Source organism: Vicia villosa, unplaced genomic scaffold (assembly GCF_029867415.1).
Source record: "Vicia villosa cultivar HV-30 ecotype Madison, WI unplaced genomic scaffold, Vvil1.0 ctg.002617F_1_1, whole genome shotgun sequence".
Classification (NCBI taxonomy): domain Eukaryota; kingdom Viridiplantae; phylum Streptophyta; class Magnoliopsida; order Fabales; family Fabaceae; genus Vicia; species Vicia villosa.
The window spans coordinates 293,927-313,016 of NW_026705987.1; the positions used below are offsets into that span (position 1 = coordinate 293,927).

Sequence of the window (19,090 nt, forward strand, 5' to 3'; positions counted from 1 at the left end):
TTGGTATTGAAGACTTATACTTGTTAATTACCTATTTGAGAACTTGCGATATGGTTGTTTAACATATGAAAACAATGTTATCATTAAATGTGGAATCCAACATGACACAACCAATATAACTCTAAATACTTCGAGCTGAATCAACCAACTCTAATACCATAAATGAGACAACTTATGTCTCATTGTTGGAATTCTAAGTAAAGTCTTGAAACCTCTTAACGGGAAAATGTAAAATAATTTAATCTTTAAAATGATAACACTAATTTACTAGAATTGTCCTGCTTCATATGTATATCAAAAGTCAAAAGACTCAAAAGATAAAATTACTAAAGATACATTGATGGTGCAAAACAAGATACAAACCCCCATCAAATAGTACGAACGTCTCCATCGATATAAGGAGTGAAAATAAGTGCATTATCTTCAAGCTTTGAACTTCTCTCTAACAGGATCTAAAAATATAAAAGAAAACAATAGAAAACATACAAGGGATAAGATTTTACGTACAGGTTTAAAAGAGAGGGTGATGTGTAAAATGAAAATATATACATCAAACACAAGTAAACACTTTGGTATCAATGAATTTGGTTGGATACTGGTACATTTATCTAATAAAATAGTAATAAATGTCATATTATATTTTAATATTATTTATTTTAAAATAAATTATAAATTTAAATTTATTTACACACTAAAGGTTTTAGTATCACTACAAGAAAAAAGGTCTCCTGCCACGCCCAGGAAACCGAGGCTATATGCAAAATAACCGTGGCGTAATGCTGAGGCCACGGTTTGGCCACAGAAATCCAACTGTGGAGTATGCGGCCGTGGCCTAAAGTAAAGTCCACGGTTTTTTGGTATAGACCACGCCTTTTTGATAACCGTGGCTTTTTTAGGCCACGGTTTAGGTAGCTTGATTAAGGTCGCGGTTTGTATTTGCCATGACTGCAAAACTGTGGCTATATGGTAAAGCCACGGTTTCAATTTAACGTTTACGACACAGTATTGGTTCAAGATATAGCCACGGTTTGGTTATCACCACCTATTTAAAACCGTTGTTAAATGTTATGCTTTCTAAACCATTTATCTTGCCACGGTTTATTTCTGTATCATTACATAAATATTTCATTTTATATATATATATATATATATATATATATATATATATATATATATATATATATAATGTTAAAATATACGAATACTAGCATTTCTTAGGATCCATGTAGTAAGAAAAACTACTAATACTACTAATATAAAATGATCTTTTAACCTTTCACTAAATTACAGAAAAACTACTAATACTAGCATTTCTTAAGATCCAGATAGTAAGAAAAAGACTTCCAACGTACACATAAGAGTTCACATTATCTAACAAGGTCATGGATGACTAGGAGAGTACGCTTGTTGTGCTAGAGAGGATGACATTGCTGGTGAGTTTGATAGAAAGATGTTGGTTGTGTGAACATCAGAAAAGTTGACAAATAATATATTTAAAATCAAAACACTCATGTGCCAGAATGAAAAGAAAACCTCAGTCAAAAATATAGAAGAATAACATCCTCAAATTCTAAAACAACCAAAAGCATATAAAACTTCTAGGTCATTCTTTGAGCAGCTTCCTTGGCAATGAGTCTTTCCTTGGCCTTAGTTTTTGCTTGAGATTTGGAACCCATTGTTGCACCCCAATTTTTGACCTCTGAGATCCCATCATTTTCTAAGTGTTATGATCATTATTGTTATACCCCAAAATTCGCCCACGTTTTTTTTTTCAAAAAAAGAAGTCAACAGACTTCTGTCTAAAAATTTGGAGTTTTATACAATCTTGGATTTTTATTTCATAAATATCCTGATTTTATGAATACTCAATTTTTAGAATTTTTTATACAGTATTTTGGTTCGCTGTTAAATTTATTCTTACATAAACGCCAAATACTGTTTATCACTTCATACACTGTTTATTTCAGATTTATTTTCAGATAAATAATGCTGACGCAGTTGGTACAGAATTAAAATTTGCAGGCGCGGAGTCCGGGTTTCAGATTATGCTGGTAACAATTAAATTATTATTGGTTTTATTTCCCACTAATTTTTATTTTTATACTATATTATTTTTTCAAAATCTCTTTCTTTCTTTTCAAATATCTTCCTTTCTTTTCAAATCTCTTTCTTTCAAATCAAATCCTAGCTTTATTCTATACCCCTTTTTTTTCAAAACCTACCATACTTTTTTTCAAATCCTACTACTATTCAAACGGTAATACTCCACTTCCAACGTCTCTATCTCTCTCTTTTCACTCTATAAATACTCCTCATTTTTTCCATAAATTCTCACATCAAATTTCACTCATCTCCCAAATTTCTCAAACTTCTATTATTTTCTCTTCTTCCCCGGCAAAAATGGCGAAGTGGATGGATACACTTTTTCTTATAGTCATCACTATTTTTACGGTGATCATGTCCTTCTTCTGTCTGCATAGTCCTGAAAAATGCGGACCTGCGATGGTTACACTTCCGATCATCTATTTTCTGTTGTTCATAGCATGGATTATTAATCGTCATTTTTAAAGTTTGTCGTATCTTTTATTCTCAAATAATGTACCGTTTGTTTGTCGTACTATTCATTATATTATGTAATATTTGTACTGTTAGTATTAAATGTTGTACTATCTGTTGTACGGTAGTTTAATTATCAAGATAATATTATGTGTGTTAAATATTTATTTTTCTGTGCATTAAATATTTTTTTCAAGGTTATTATCGGTAATTTCGTATGCGTACAGTATATTTTATTTATTTATTATGTTTGTGTTTTTCTAACAGCTCAGGTAAATAATTTTTTCACCATTAACACAACAAAAAACAAAAAGAAAAAAATTAACTTTAACTGTTAAGTTTTCACTTTAACTGTTACGTTAATACCCGGACGCACAGTCAATAGCTCGAACAGTCAACAGACGACCAGTTTGACCAAAAAGTCAACACACTGTCAAAAATGCAATTTTTTGTCAACATCCATATTTTGTCAAAAGATTCATCATGTGATCAATGGTTGATCATAATTCATCAAGAAAAGTTCAGAAATCAACAAAACTCAAAATTGCAAAATTAGAGTTTTTTACCTAAAAGTCAACTGAACTTTGACCGACCATAACTCTCTCATAATTTATCAGAAAAATTCCAACCAAAGCTCATTCTCAAGGAAATTAAATTCTCTACAACTTTGATGTTGGGACCAAGGTCAAGAAATGTTTCCGCCTAAGAGATATAAGCCAAAACATTACAGGTCATTTTCAAAGTCAACAAAAAGCAGTTTTTTGTCAAAGCCCATATCATCAAAATAACTTCTCCAAATGCAAAAACGCTTCCAAAGTGGCTTGTAGAGGACATCTTGGTCTTTCTAAAAAGTAAAAGAACACTTTCATAGGATCAAAATTGAGGGAGATATGCCTTGATGAAGTTGACCTTTTTTTGAAAATTGCATGAAACAAGTAATGACCCAAATTTGATTTTTTTTCAAAAAGGCCAATTCTTTTGTGATTTAATCTTGATTCTCATATGTTTAAAGATATTCACAACATATCCATGATTCATGACATTTTTATTTCATTTTAATTAAATTTTATAGATTTAAAATTTAATTAAAGTGAGATAATTCAAAGATATTATCCAAGATGCTCATATGATACAAGCAATGATCCAATTCATCTCTAAAGGCCAAGATTCCATTCAAGATATGCAATGATCATAAGTTGGAAAGAATAATAAAACACTTGAGATTTTAAACCATGGTTAGTCTTTTTAACTTAAGGCATTAAATGCTAATATTCCATTTTATCTTCAAAGTTCATCATCACATATTTATCAATAATTATCCCAAATACTATCATCATTTTTTTTGTTATAATAGAATATTCTAACTAACCATTTTTTTTTCCACCATCATTTTAATAGTTTATCTAACCATCTTATCTTATATTTTTCTACAAATCTTCATTCTCAATTTTTATTTTAGTTAATATTATTTTAATTAACCATATTTTTGTTTAAATTTATTTTATTAGTTATGTTATTGTTATTATTTCTTTTTTCTTTTTTTATAATATTTTATATTTTTTATTTCATTTTTGTTATTGTCTTAAACCAAAATTAGTATTTAAGTTTTATTTTGATATTATCTTATAACTTGATTTTACTATTTTTATTTTGATATTATCTTTAAATGTTATATTTTAATTTTTATTTGTGTTATTATCCTTATATCATTGCATACAAGTTTTTCCTATAAATAGGCAACCATATGTTCATAATGAAAAGGAGGGGAGGATACCAAAAAAAAAACATTGTCAAGTCTTTGTTTTCTCTTTTCTTTTCTCTCTTCCAAGTTTCAAGTTTCAAAGGGAGTAAGAATTTGGAATTACAAAACTAAGAAACCTCCACTCAAACCAAGCATCATTTGAAGGTAAGTTTCCTCACTTTGAAACTCTATAAAATATGCATCATTTATATTTCATTTTAATTCAATAGTTTCTTTTATTTTCCAAATATACTTTGATTTATCTAAGTATTCATCCTTGTTTCCTTTTTTACTTGATGATGTTAAATATTGAAATACTTCTTTGCCATTGATCAAGCTCATCATGATCCATCATAAACTCACCACACAAGATCCTTTTATTTAATTTTCTTCAATATCTTTTAATCAATTTATTTTCTTTGCATAATTAATAAAAAATACCTAAAAAACCAAAAAATATTTTTCCTTTAGATTTAGGTTTATATTTTTATAATCTAATTTTTGACATAAAAAGAATATTTTTCTTGTTAAGTTTAATTATTTGTATAATTATTTGTTTAATTAGTTTGTTAATTAACTTAAAATCAATTCCAAAAAATCACAAAAAAAAATATTAAGTTTAATTTGTTTTATATTTATTTTTGTATATTATTGATATTATTTCTTATCTTTTTCTTTGTCCCGAATTGGAATAAAAGATCAAATATGGCAGAGATTGTATGCAGTTGATTTAAGACTTTTGGAAATTTATCGTGTAGTCGCTATGATTCTATCAAGCTTCTGATAAATTTTCATTAACTTTAAATCCGGGATCATCATTCACTCACCATCGATCTTCACTAACATCGTGAATATACTTGACTAGCTTCAAGATGATTCACGTGCTAACATACTAACAATTGACTTTAATTTCCGCATTTCATTATATTGTTCTTTATATTTCTTGCTTTATGCTTTATTTTATTATTTATTATTTATGTTTCTGTTATTTATTCTTTGTCCACTTGGACATATTATTTATATTTCTGTTATTTTTTCTTTGTCCACTTGGACATATTATTTATATTTCTGTTATTTTTTCTTTGTCCATTTGGACATATTATTTATATTTCTGCTATTTTTTCTTTGTCCATTTGGACATATTATTTATATTTCTGCTATTTTTTCTTTGTCCATTTGGACATATTATTTATATTTCTGCTATTTTTTATTTGTCCATTTGGACATATTATTTATGTTTCCGCTATTTTTCTTTGTCCACTTGGACATATTATTTATGTTTCCGCTATTTTTTCTTTGTCCATTTGGACATATTATTTATATTTCTGCTATTTTTTTTCTTTGTCCATTTGGACATATTATTTATGTTTCCGCTATTTTTTCTTTGTCCATTTGGACATATTATTTATATTTCTGCTATTTTTTCTTTGTCCATTTGGACATATTATTTATATTTCTGCTATTTTTTCTTTGTCCATTTGGACATATTATTTATATTTCTGCTATTTTTTCTTTGTCCATTTGGACATATTATTTATGTTTCCGCTATTTTTCTTTGTCCACTTGGACATATTATTTATGTTTCCGCTATTTTTTCTTTGTCCATTTGGACATATTATTTATATTTCTGCTATTTTTTTTCTTTGTCTATTTGGACATATTATTTATGTTTCCGCTATTTTTTCTTTGTCCATTTGGACATATTATTTATGTTTCCGCTATTTTCTCTTTGTCCATTTGGACGTTTATATTCCGCTATTTTCTCTTTGTCCATTTGGACGTTTATATTCCGCTATTTTCTCTTTGTCCATTTGGACGCTATGTTTATATTTCCGCTATTTTCTTTTTGTCCACTTGGACCATACTTTACTTTTATGCTAAAACACTAATAAACAACAAAAATCTAAAAAACGCTTAAGGTTCTCTCTTGGACTACTTGTTACTATCCCTAGCATTTTGGAGATTCGGACTTATGGACTTAGTGCCTCTGGACCCCTATTCTGTTATTACTCTATGGTTGTTCTGTCTGTCTGGCATTGGATTGTTGTCTGTTTGTGTATGCAGGTATTTCCTTGAAAGTCCTTGATGGTTAATTCCGAGGCATTGAGATAAGGATTTTACCCGAAAACAGCCGTTACTCTGCCCGATTTTCATCAGAATTTTAATGTGATTAATGCAAAGTGGTGCTAAAGATAATAAGTTCATCTGGATCCCCAAGTGGTAATGCGTCGGTCAACTGTTGGTTTCTTATTTTGGTCAGATCATCCTCTCCTTAAACTTTTATTTTAAGCACTAGGATAGCCTCTTCATCTCCTCCCACTTCTTAAATTTTCAAAATCTTCTCCCTTTTTCCAAAATCTTCTTATGTTTGTAAAACCTCTTTTAAAAATCTTTTCTTATAAAATACCTTTTGCCCTTAGTGGCTTTTCTTTCAAAGTTTAGACACGATTAAATGTTGTAGTGAGTTGTGATACCCCACGATTTTGAGATTGATTGATATAATGGAATCTTTTCCACGTGAGAGAGATAGTGTCATACTCGTTGATTTTCATCCGAGTTGGAGCTCTTCTTTCATTTGTGATGCAAAGAATCTATTTGTTCTCATGATCAAGATCAATGGCTGAGTATTTCTCTCCGACGACGATAAAGTGTTTATTCCTTTTAAAAAAACCGTTTTCCCTTTTAAGCGGAACTACATTAGCTCTGACTTCTCCATTGCACCGAGGAGGTATGTAGGCACAAGGCTTAATGTCTTGTCGAGCTTATTTTAAAAATCAAACAAGAGCAAAAGTGATCTAAGCAAAACTAAGAGCCCATGGATAACCATGGATACAAAGGGTGCTTAAAACCTTCCCTTTGTATAACCAACCCCCCGAACCCAAAATCTGTCAAAAGGTCTTTCCTGTTCTTTTATGCCTTTCCTAAATGTTGGATAAAATAAAAGTCGGTGGCGACTCTTGCAAAAAATATTAAAAATAAAAAAAGAAAGAGCAAGGAGTCAGTTCGCAAAAACCGAGTTTACACCCATGATACCGCCACCCCACTTCTTCCTGTATTCCTCATACTTGTCGTTGAAGTTAGCCTGAAAAAAAACAAGACATTATAGATTAGTTAAATATAACAAACTATTCAAAATTTAGAATATGAAAATGTAAATGAGAATATAAGAATCAAAGCTTTTAAGTTCAACCACCTTAATGGCTTCTAGGATTCTGCTGAATTCCATTTTGTCTTCATTCTTGACAGTTGTCAAGCACAAAACTGCAGCAGGTTTAACAATTCATTTTTATAGGCTACATTTATTATTATTTTCAAATGTATAAGGATCCAGCTATTTTTTAATGATGTAAGATATTAACATGTAGATCACGAATCCTCCTAACAGTTCAAAAAAACAAGGGAATGCATAGATAAAAAATAACATCTCAAGAGACCCCCTTGATCATTCTAAAGTCCAGCAAAGAAACCATTTTAACACAATCTTGTGCATAAACCCATAAGGGAAGTAAGAGATGGTTTAATTGGAAATAAAAAGTACAGAATCATTACCTTTTCATACATCTTGATGGCTGGTGCATTTGATGCTCTCACAAATAGATCAACAAAGTAGGCTTTGTCACTGCAAAATCAAATTCTAATTAATATCAAGACCTCCTCACACACAATGATTAGGATGCTGATAACACATTCAAGAATCTCACCACAAATTCATCCCCCAAACCCAAAATCAACATATTTAATCTCTTGTTCCACATAATCCTATTCAATATATTGAGATTAAAATAACTGATCCATTACAATACAACTAATCCTCGACAAAATTTAAGCAAATTGTAGTATAAGATGTATAAACTTGAATGAGACTAATTGATAATTAAAAGGATTGCATGCTCATCTATTTAGGCCAATTAAACAGATTAGAAAAAAATTCTAGTCAAGTTCAAAATTAGCTAGCCATGTAAATAACCAAAACCACAACCTTCGACATCCAAGAGAATTTATACAAAACAAATAGGAAGAGAAAATATCAATTAAAAACTACTACTAACATACAAACCTCCAATTCATCCATAATGGAAGTCGTTGTGCATTCTTGATGAAATTGTACTTTCTCTATCACCACGTGCTCAAGCTTCAACTTGCTGAAAGCTATTTTCAACATTCAACCCTGTAAAAGGACCATGCTATGCTCATCTCAAAATTACAAGCCATTTGTTACATGCCGTACAAATATAATATACTGCCAAATATCTCTACTGATTGTGCAGTTGCAAGCCTGTAAACATGAACAAGCTTTGTTTGACCAATTCTATGACATCTATCCATGGCCTGCAAATCCATTTGAGGATTCTGGAATTCAGCGAAATCAGTACAACAAAGTCATAAGCAGATTGCAAGGTAAATACTGTAAAGCAGGAAAAAGTCAAAAAGTACCCAGTCACTGTCATAAAGAATGCAAGTGTCAGCTGCAGTAAGGTTTATTCCCAATCCACCAGCCCTTGTAAAAAGAAGAAAGATTATGAAATTGCTGTTTACATCATTGAATTCCTGGATCTGCTCGTGGGCCAACAAAACAAACATAAATTTAGCCTTTTTGATCTGTAATAGATGATTAAGATCAGAGTTCCCAAAGAGAACAGGAGATAATAAAAGAAGAGTGTTGCAACACAAACAAAGAGAACAGGAGATAATAACAGAAGAGTGTTGCAATCATCAAACTGCCATGCTATATCATTTGACTCTTCAGCAAGGTGTAGAGAGTTGTGAATTGATTCAATGACATCTTCACATGATATGTAAGCAAGTAAACCATATATTAATTTACCAGACAAAATATTTAATTTCCAGAAATGCTTTCCTAAAATCAAAGTTAACAGAGTTTGAAAAAGAGTATCAATTCCACTTCATGTTTCTTACATGCTACAACTTGTAAGAACAAGAAACCAGAAAAACAAAACACTTAATTCAAAACAACACACAATTCAAAACAAAAAACAATGAGAATCATAGACAACACACAATTCAGAAGTTTCTTACATTGCCCTTCCATGCCATTTTGATATTGATCAAAACAACAAGCCCTCTTCAAAAACTGCAGATAAATCAAAACCAAGAACTGCTGTCAGATGACACATCTAGATACTGAATCAAAACTAAAATCGGTATTTGAAACCCTAAATAGCAAAACTTACAAAAACAAAACTCTAAAACTGAACAAAATACAACAAACTTTGCAAACGAAAACAACCTTAAATAAAATGAAGATGTGTAGATGATGCAAAGCTTCAAGAGATAATAAAGGAACCTTGTGCTAAAAAAGAAAAGGAACAATACGAAATTGAAGATCCATCTATTGACAAAGAGTTAGTTAATGATTTAGTGAGTGAGTATAAGTATAGATGAAAATAAACCTTGCTAGAGCAGAAAGGGGAATTCGGATTAGCCTCTTCTGATGCTTCTGCTTCTGCTAGAAGACGATCGGCGAGAAGACGCCTTGCGATTTCGGGAAAAGAGAAAGCAGAATGTGATTTCGATTGTTCTGACTCTGCCTGATCTTTCTCCTTGAGAGTACAAGGAAGCAACAGAAAGTTTTCTTGAGAGTACTCTCAATATTACTGTTAATAGTTGCTGCAAATATTTTGTCCTTGTGTATTGTCTGAAAATTTAAAAAAAGTAGAGAGAAACATGAGTTGTTGTCGCTATATCATAACAAGGAAAACGAAAATAGAGAGAAACATACCCGGATATCCATCCCTGTTTGCAAGTGAAAATTTGTTCTTGTTGACATGAGCTTTCAAAGCTCCTTCCATGGCCGCAAGCAAAACGCCAGAGATAGAAAGCTCACGAAAGAGAGGGCCGATCGCGAGAGAGATAGAAAACAAGAAAGAGGGTTTTGTTGTTGTCTACGCGGAGAGGGATCGATCGAGAGAGGAATAGAAATCGAGAGAGAAATCGGGAGAGAGGTCTTGATTGTTGTTCATCGAGAGCAATAGAGGGGAAGACGGGAAAACTTTCTGTTCTTCCATTGTATTTTCCATAATCGTGAAATTGAAGGGGAAAGATGCATTGTTGCTTCCTTGTACAAAGAAGAGAAATGAAAGGAGGTTGGAGGAGAAGGAGCGGCTGTGTTTGGGAAAGAGAAAGAAGAGAGAACTTTGATTGATTTTAGGGTTTCGTAGCGTATTTATCTTTTCAATTTTTTTTTTACTTTTTTAATATAAAAAGAATTATAAAAAAAATTATGAGAGGGAAACTAAAAAAAAGAGGGAAATTTTGGAGGGATATATTTTTTTAGGCTTGGGTTATAGTTTGAAGTGAAAATTATAAAACCGCGGTTTGCCTTTGCAGCTAAAAATATCTGCAGTTGTCTAGCCGTGGCAATTGAAGTAAAAGGCCACAATTTCATACTCCGGATTCAATAATTTATAACATAATTCTACGCTTTGATAACCATGGCCAAATCATATATGTGGCCACAGTTTCTGAGCTGTGGACAATTTTAGCGTGGCCGTAGGCCAAATTTCTAGTAGTGTATCCAACTAAAACTCATGAGTATCAAAGAATTTACCTTTGATCAAACCAAAATCTCTTTTATTCATTTATAAAAAGTAAATAATAGTCTTTTTTTAGTAAGTAAGGAATTATATAAATGGTAGAACTAATGTTTCTCCAACCTTTATACACAAAAACGGACAATAACCGTCCGGGAAGAAAAACGAGATTACAAACCAAATAAAGTTAAGACATGAAAGACCAAGGATCTTTGATAAAATCGTAAAATTATACTTGGAGTGAGTAATATCGTCGAAAGAAGACCACCTCCAAACCAAGAGTTTTATATGTCAAACCATATCATTAATATTCCAAACTTCATTATTAAAACAAAATTCATTCCTTGTCAACCAAATCACTCACGAGGTGGCTAAGCAAAACACCCCCAACTTACCTTCTTTGATCTTTTTTACCCGGCTAAAATCAATCCACTCCATAAAGGATGGGAGACACGTATCTTCCTTTAATTCCATAAAATCCACCCAAGAAGTTACCTCCCTCCAAATAATCCTAACCGCTTCACACTTAAAAAAGGAATGGTTCCTATCTTCCAAAAGATAATAACAAAATATACACTTTAAGTTAGATAAAGAAAAAATAATACCTCCATTTTTCAATAAATCTTTGGCGGGTAATCTATTAACAAAAAGTCTCCAACCGAACGCTTTAATTTTGAACGGAACCTCCATCTTCCATAACAATTCCATTGCCACATCACACCTATTAATAGGGCCAAAAGGAATATAAGAAGAAGCATAATGCGAATAACAAGAGGAAATCGTAAAACCCTTTTCCAGAGCAAGAGACCACACAACCGTATCTTTAATATATATAACACACCTCCAAAAGACTCCAAAACGCCCCTTCAAATCCAAGAGTGGAAGTAAAATGTTCATTTCCATAAAGACGGAATCGGAAATGCCCAAATCACCCCACTTCCAAACATCGTCACACCAACCTCCCATACCCGCCACCGATACTTTCTTCAAAGAGGAAGCAAAGTAAAGCACCGGATAACACTCCTTCAAGCTAACATTACCAAACCAACATGCTTTCTAAAAAGGCGTAGAAAAACCATTTCCAACGGAAAAACGACAATATCTACAATCGGATCCTTACAAGATTTAATATAATTATGATCTTCTATTTTAATTGTTACATTTTTATTTTATAAACTGAAATACTTAATTTTAAAAAAATCTCAAATAAGATCCATTACTTTTTTTTATGTTTCAAATATTTATATTTTTTAACATAGCAACAAGTGTGGAGTCTAAGTCACTATATTTAACCAATTTTTAATGTTATAAATAAATGAAATTTTAAACTAAAAAATGGAAGAAAAAAAATTAAATTACTCTTTTAATTTATATGATTAAACTTATAGAAATGAGACGATATAATGAATTTTGTAATCCACAATGATAATTTAGACAAGATTGTATTAGAATAACTTTTACAAAATAGAATGTGTAAATTTGTTTATATGCAGAGATATATTTTGAGTATAGAAACTCAATCTAATAAAATTAATAAATAGATGAATGAAAAAACTAAAATTGTTGAAATTTATAATTTATACATGAGATTGTTAAGAAAAATTATTTATCTTACTCTCAACTTAAATATATTAGGGTAATTTGAACCTTTATTTTTCTATCTAGTGGTTGTTGCTCATAACTTGCTTATATATTTAAGCACAATAAATGTATGAACTCGTTATCATCCTAAACACTATAAATCACGTCAATAGCAAAATTTAATCAATAAAAAACAACTTGCATTTCTCAAGCCTTTACATTTTCAACACATCACCATGTTTTCTTTATGAGCCTAAAATTATGCATAGTTTTTTAATATGAAAATGAAAAAGCTCCATAAAAACAAAAATAAATTCATCTTTAATCAAAATAAATTTATTTAAATGCACATTCACCGACGGGTAAAACAACATCTTTGAAATGTACCTTCAAACAAATAGAAACACAAGGATGTTAAGTTGAGTTTGTCATAAAGAAATTGATCAAATTGTTGATTAATTATTCTTAAGTTCATACTTGTTAGGAATGTTTTTAATGATTAAAGTAGTCATTGTATCTTCACGGACAATCGTGTCGAGATCAATCTGGTAATGACAATGCCACTCGTTACTCTGAATTTGCAAGGGATGCAACATCGGAGGAGTGATTTGAAAAAGTCGAAAAGGAGTATTGTAGTGTATGGGAAACACTGACATTGATATGTAAATGAATGCGATATAGAAGTTGAGTTTGAATGCTTGTTCTGTGGTAAAGAAGGTGCAAGTTGTTTCTCTTTTTTATCCTTTTTTGTAACAATATCAGGTTATTTGGCTTATGCTTTCAATTCTAATAACAGTTTGTTACGTTCTCCGTTCATCTTATCCAATGAGCTAACTAGGATTTCCATTGTTTCCATCATTAGTTAGGTCAGGTCTCGTGATATTTGATTATAACATTATAGTTATTTATAGGTACTTGAAGTTGTTGGAATGGGTCCACTCTCAAGTGGTCCACTTTAGGAGAGATTTTTTTATATAAAAAAAAGGAACACGTTGTTTTTTCGGTTAAATATATTTTTGGTCCCTATAAAATACTAATTTTTATTTTTGATATCTATACAAATAAAATGCATGTTTTGGTCTCTGCAAATAAATTTAAAAAATAAATAAATAATATAAGGAAAGAAGGACTAATCGCATTCACAAATTGCACATGATAAAAAAAAACTTAAGAAATGAAAAAATAGTATGTGAATATGGAAGCTCCCTGAAATGAACAGCTGCAATTGAAATTGGGTTGGAAAAACTTAGAAAAGAAGACATTGAAAAATGAAGTTGAAAAATGAAAGAGTAGAAAAAAAATGATTTGAAATGGCGAGAGAAATTGGGACACTGGGTGTTCTATTTAAAGTAAGATTGAATTTAGTCTAGAACTTAACAGGGTGGAAACAAGTGGCAAGCTAACTATGAAAATGATTGAAAAAAAATATATTATTTGGTTATTACATATTTATCCTTTTGCTAGTAAAAAATTGTAAAAATGAAAGGGTAATTAAGGGAGATTGGTGTTATGTTAGTTTTATAGTTAGTTAGTTTGATTAGCTTGATACTTGAGAGTTGATTCATATGTAATCATTCTCCACTCTTGTTCTTCATCTCCCATCCTCTCCCTATCATTACATTAAGGATGAATATCTAAATTACCAATAACAAAAATACTGGAGAAGAAACTAACATCTAGACCCAAATCAGACGAATCTAATTGTGGCAATGCTAATGGCGAGATGAGATGATGACGACGATTATGGCGATGGAAGCGTAGTCCGGACAATAATACAGTATACCTTCATTCTTCTTCCTAACATTTCAACTCATAATTTTATTTTATTTTTATCATCAGATCTATATTTTTTTTTTTCCAGATGTGTTATTTTCTATGAAGTACATACACGAAACACAACACAGACATTAACACGGTGACATCTCATAATAATTTTAAAAAAATAAATTAATTAAATAGAATCACAAATATGTATTTAAGTATCCTACATTGACAATGTATGACACAAAATAAATTAATTAAATAGAATCACAAATGAGTATTTAAGTATCCGACATTGACACAGATATGACACATCTTTTTTTTCGGTTGTGTTTGTTGTTTTGAATTGAATGTTAAAAGGTATTCTGGATTTGTTAATTTGCATATCTTTAGACGATAATGTTAAAATCGACTTGAGTCGTGAAGATTATCACGAGAGTGTACTATTATTAGAATCTTAGTTTGAATCTCGTTAGATACATTCAGAGTTTTGGTCTTTTTGGATTATTCGGTCACATGGCCGATATCACTATCTAGAATAAAAATGATAATGTTGATTTTTTTTTAAGCTTTTCTTGTTACTGATTTGTGTATTTCTGAGTTTGTTGTTGTATATCTATCTGGTTTTGCCTTATTAGCATCCAAATATTAATTATTTGAATTATTGGTAATATCTTTCATTAAATAGTAATTATTAATTTTTCAATTCAATTATTTAAGCTTAAATGTCTTAAATTGTTAAAATATTTTCCTTAATTAAAAAGTAATTGTAGAGTGTCCAAACACACGCCTTCTACATCAGATATATATTGCCACGTCATCTTGAAGTTTCAAAAAATTTTAAAATAAAGAGATTAGAATTATAAAAATAGTAAAACTAAAAAAATAATAAAACACAAGATTAAAATTATAATTAAACTTTAAAAAAATCACGTAAGTTTTAAAAAATAAAAAATTTCAATATTTGACAAAAAGTGTTACGTAGTTTTTTCAGAACGTTGTTATATTTGTTGATAGACATAATTCAATTTTATAGGTTATTTTTTGAAGCTTTGGTTTGAGTTTATGTGTGTATGTAACAGAACAGAACTTAGTAGTTGGAAATTATTGAAGCAAGTTCAAAATGACTTCGGGGTTGGAAAATGATGAAGAGAAGAATGCTAACAAAGGTACTATGTGGGATATGGAGCGAAAACTTGATCAACCGATGGACGAGGAAGCAGGAAAGCTCAAAAATATGTATAGAGAAAAAGTATAGTACAAAAATTCCTTCTAACATTCTTACTTTTGGTGAAATGAAATTCCATTTTGTTTATAACATTGTCTGTTATTTTGGTTTTTCAGAAGTTTTCTTCATGGTTGGTTATTCGGCTTGCATATCAGAGTCTCGGTGTAGTTTATGGAGATTTGGGAACTTCTCCGTTGTACGTTTTCTATAACACGTTTCCTCACGGAGTTGATGATCCAGAGGATGTGATCGGAGCTCTTTCGTTGATCATTTACTCGCTTACTCTTGTCCCGTTGCTCAAATATGTTTTTATTGTGTTACGAGCGAATGACAATGGTCAAGGTATATATTCGTTTTACTTATTTTTGGTTCGGTTGAATAATAGTGCAACTAAGCTTTACCTATGTGAGGCAGGTGGAACACTGGCTTTATATTCCTTGCTCTGTCGACATGCGAATATAAAAACCATTCCCAACCAGCATCGCACGGATGAAGATTTAACAACATATAGCCGGACTACAATCCATGAAAGGTCGTTTGCTGCGAAAACGCAAAGATGGTTAGAGGGAAATTTTATGAAACATGCCCTTCTTATTCTTGTCCTTGTTGGTACCTGCATGGTGATTGGAGATGGTATTCTTACTCCGGCTATATCTGGTTTGTTTTCTGTCTCAACGATCTTCTTGTTCCATTTATTTGTCTTGTTTCTTGAAACGCAAGCTTTCTGTTTTATTTATCCGATGAAATTTTCCGATGTAGTTTTATCTGCTGCTGGTGGCATTAGAGTAAACAAACCTGAAATCGATAACAGTATGGTTCTACGCCTTTAACATTACATTAATCTTCTCTGTCTTCCATTTTTTTTCCTCTTATTTTTCTTCCATTTGTGTTACAGGAGTAATTGTGATTATTGCTGTTATAATATTAGTTGGGCTATTCAGCGTGCAACATTACGGTACAGATAGAGTTGGTTGGCTCTTCGCTCCAATCGTTCTGGTTTGGTTACTCCTAATTGGAGGCATAGGTATATACAACATTCGTAGATTCGGTGGCGGAGTCCTGAGAGCCTTTTCGCCTCTCTATATGTATCGGTATATAAGAAACGGAAAAAAAGAGAGTTGGCTTTCCCTTGGAGGCATCTTGCTCAGCATAACCGGTAGGTTTACTTCTCGTGTTTCAGAATTATTAATTGATGTGAACTGTTAACTTAAACTCGAAAACTTGTGATGATTGATTTCAGGGACAGAAGCTCTTTTTGCCGACTTAGCCAATTATCCAGTCTCATCGGTACAACTTGCATTTACTCTTCTTGTGTTTCCTTGTCTTCTTTTAGCGTATTCTGGACAGGCGGCTTATCTGGTGAATAACTTGCATCATTCACAAGATGTTTTTTATCGCTCTATTCCAGGTTTGTTATGTCGGTCATTCTACATTGAAAATAGTTTCTGATTTTTGCAGTTATTTTTATCTGGTAGATGTTAATTATCCTTTTCTTCTGCAGATAAAATATACTGGCCAGTATTTATTATTGCAACAATAGCAGCAATAGTTGCAAGCCAGGCGACAATAACAGCAACCTTTTCAATCATTAAGCAAGCTCTTGCTCATGGCTGTTTCCCAAGAGTCAAAGTCGTACATACATCGAAAAAGTTCCTTGGCCAGATATATATCCCGGATATCAATTGGATGCTTATGGTTCTTTGTATTGCTGTTACTGCTGGCTTTAAAAATCAAAGTCAGATTGGAAATGCATATGGTAAGTCTTTTCTTTATCGGTATTGTGTCTAGTGTCCGTGTTTGTGCTTCATAGATATTAACAAGCGAATATGTCATTGTAATGACAGGCACTGCAGTTGTGTTAGTCATGTTGGTTACAACACTGCTGATGATTTTGGTCATGATATTAGTTTGGCACTGTCATTGGATTCTTGTGATTGCGTTTACTGGCTCATCATTGCTTGTCGAATGCACATACTTTTCTGCTGTACTCTTCAAAGTCGATCAAGGTGGGTGGGCGCCACTTGCAATTGCTGGAGTATTTCTGGTTATTATGTATGTCTGGCATTATGGTACACTGAAGCGTTACGAGTTTGAATTGCATAGTAAAGTCTCAATGGCATGGATTCTCGGTCTCGGTCCCAGTTTAGGACTAGTTCGTGTCCCCGGAATCGGCCTAGTCTACACAGAACTCGCAAGTGGAGTTCCCCACATATTTTCTCATTTTATTACCAACCTACCAGCCATTCATTCCGTTGTTGTTTTCGTCTGTGTGAAATATCTTCCCGTCTACACTGTCCCGGAAGACGAACGGTTCCTTGTCAAGCGTATCGGACCAAAGAACTTCCACATTTTTCGATGTGTGGCGCGGTATGGATATAAAGACCTGCATAAGAAAGACGACAGTTTTGAGAAGAAACTCTTTCACAACCTTTTCATGTTTGTTCGACTTGAATCCATGATGGAAGATTGCTCTGATTCGGAATACAGTATATGCGAACAGCAAAACGAACAGTCGATTAACAATGGGAACACAAACTCAGTGAGAAAAGGGGATTTAACAATTTCATCTGTTGACTCAATAGTTCCTGCAAGATCGCCGCATGTTACTTTTCAATCATCTAGCCCTAGCAATGAGGTTGATGAATATGAATTTTTAACCAACTCTAGAGAAGCTGGTGTTGTTCACATACTAGGAAACACAGTTGTGATTGCTAGTAGGGATTCGAGATTCTACAAGAAAATAGCAGTTGATTATATATATGCATTTCTTAGAAAGATATGCAGGGAAAATAGTGTGATCTTCAATATTCCTCATGAGAGTCTCTTAAATGTTGGTCAAGTTTTCTATGTATAGTCCATATTTTCCCCATATTTACTTTATTTAAAGATCAATAAAATTGTTTATCATTGTGATTGCCATTTTGTGTTGAGTTACTGTTAAATGTTGTTTAGATTTTGTGTACAGAATCCGCAATAGAGAAGAGAATATGATGAAAAACAAAAACAAATGTGGTTCATTCTTAGAGACTTATCCACATGAGTGTTGGAACTTATTGAACACACACAAGAAAGGAAGAACAATTCATTCATGATCATCAAATGATTACTTAGAAATTTTATGAATTGAGCTTACAATGCACTAATGAGGCTCAAAACATCATAACAAAGTTATTTAGTTTATTATTTGTATGACAAGTAATTTGACTAACTAAACTAACTTGTTACTTTCAAAGAAAATAAATCAAACTAACTTACTAGTTTGAATTAGATTTCAACATTCTCTCTCAATTCAAATCATCTAGGCCTAAGTACATTAATCATCTTTTTCATTTTCTTGAATCTCTTAATCTTCAATGACTTTTTTAGAACATCTGTAACTTAATCTTTTGCCCTGGAGTGGGTTAAGATGATCCTCCCCTCCCCTCCCCTTGCTTATGCTCTCTAAGAAAATTGAACTTGTGTTGTCAATACAAAAGTAAGTCTATTAACAGTTTATCATTTCCACTGAAATCAATGTGGTTTCAAAAACCGTTCAATAATTTCTTTGATTTTAAAATGATTTGTAAAAGTTTGTGTTGTTAGACAAAAAGAATGATCTCTTATAATTGGAGGTGAGAAACACCAAGATCGTTAGATACTAGGTATAAGATTCCTAACAACAAAAGGGAAGAG

The 19,090-nt window shown here is 31.7% G+C and overlaps 1 protein-coding gene and 1 pseudogene across 3 annotated transcripts; one reads left to right on the forward strand and one right to left on the reverse strand.

Moving 5' to 3' along the window:
* Positions 1–8,005: 8,005 nt before the first annotated feature.
* LOC131639410 (ATP-dependent DNA helicase DDM1-like) lies at positions 8,006–10,151 on the reverse strand (annotated as a pseudogene).
* A 3,844-nt stretch (positions 10,152–13,995) lies between these two features.
* LOC131639404 (potassium transporter 10-like) lies at positions 13,996–18,325 on the forward strand. Of its 3 annotated transcripts, XM_058909901.1 has the most exons (9): positions 13,996–14,206; positions 15,273–15,442; positions 15,535–15,760; positions 15,833–16,075; positions 16,178–16,228; positions 16,314–16,574; positions 16,659–16,826; positions 16,920–17,174; positions 17,263–18,325. In XM_058909901.1, the coding sequence occupies exons 2-9, from the start codon at positions 15,314–15,316 to the stop codon at positions 18,270–18,272; spliced, it is 2,343 nt and encodes a 780-aa protein (XP_058765884.1). In that variant the 5' UTR covers positions 13,996–14,206; positions 15,273–15,313; the 3' UTR covers positions 18,273–18,325. The 3 variants fall into 3 exon arrangements, with proteins under 3 accessions (XP_058765884.1, XP_058765882.1, XP_058765883.1); XM_058909899.1 differs by having other exon boundaries at positions 15,833–16,228; XM_058909900.1 differs by having other exon boundaries at positions 15,278–15,442; positions 15,833–16,228.
* The last annotated feature ends 765 nt before the right edge of the window (positions 18,326–19,090 follow it).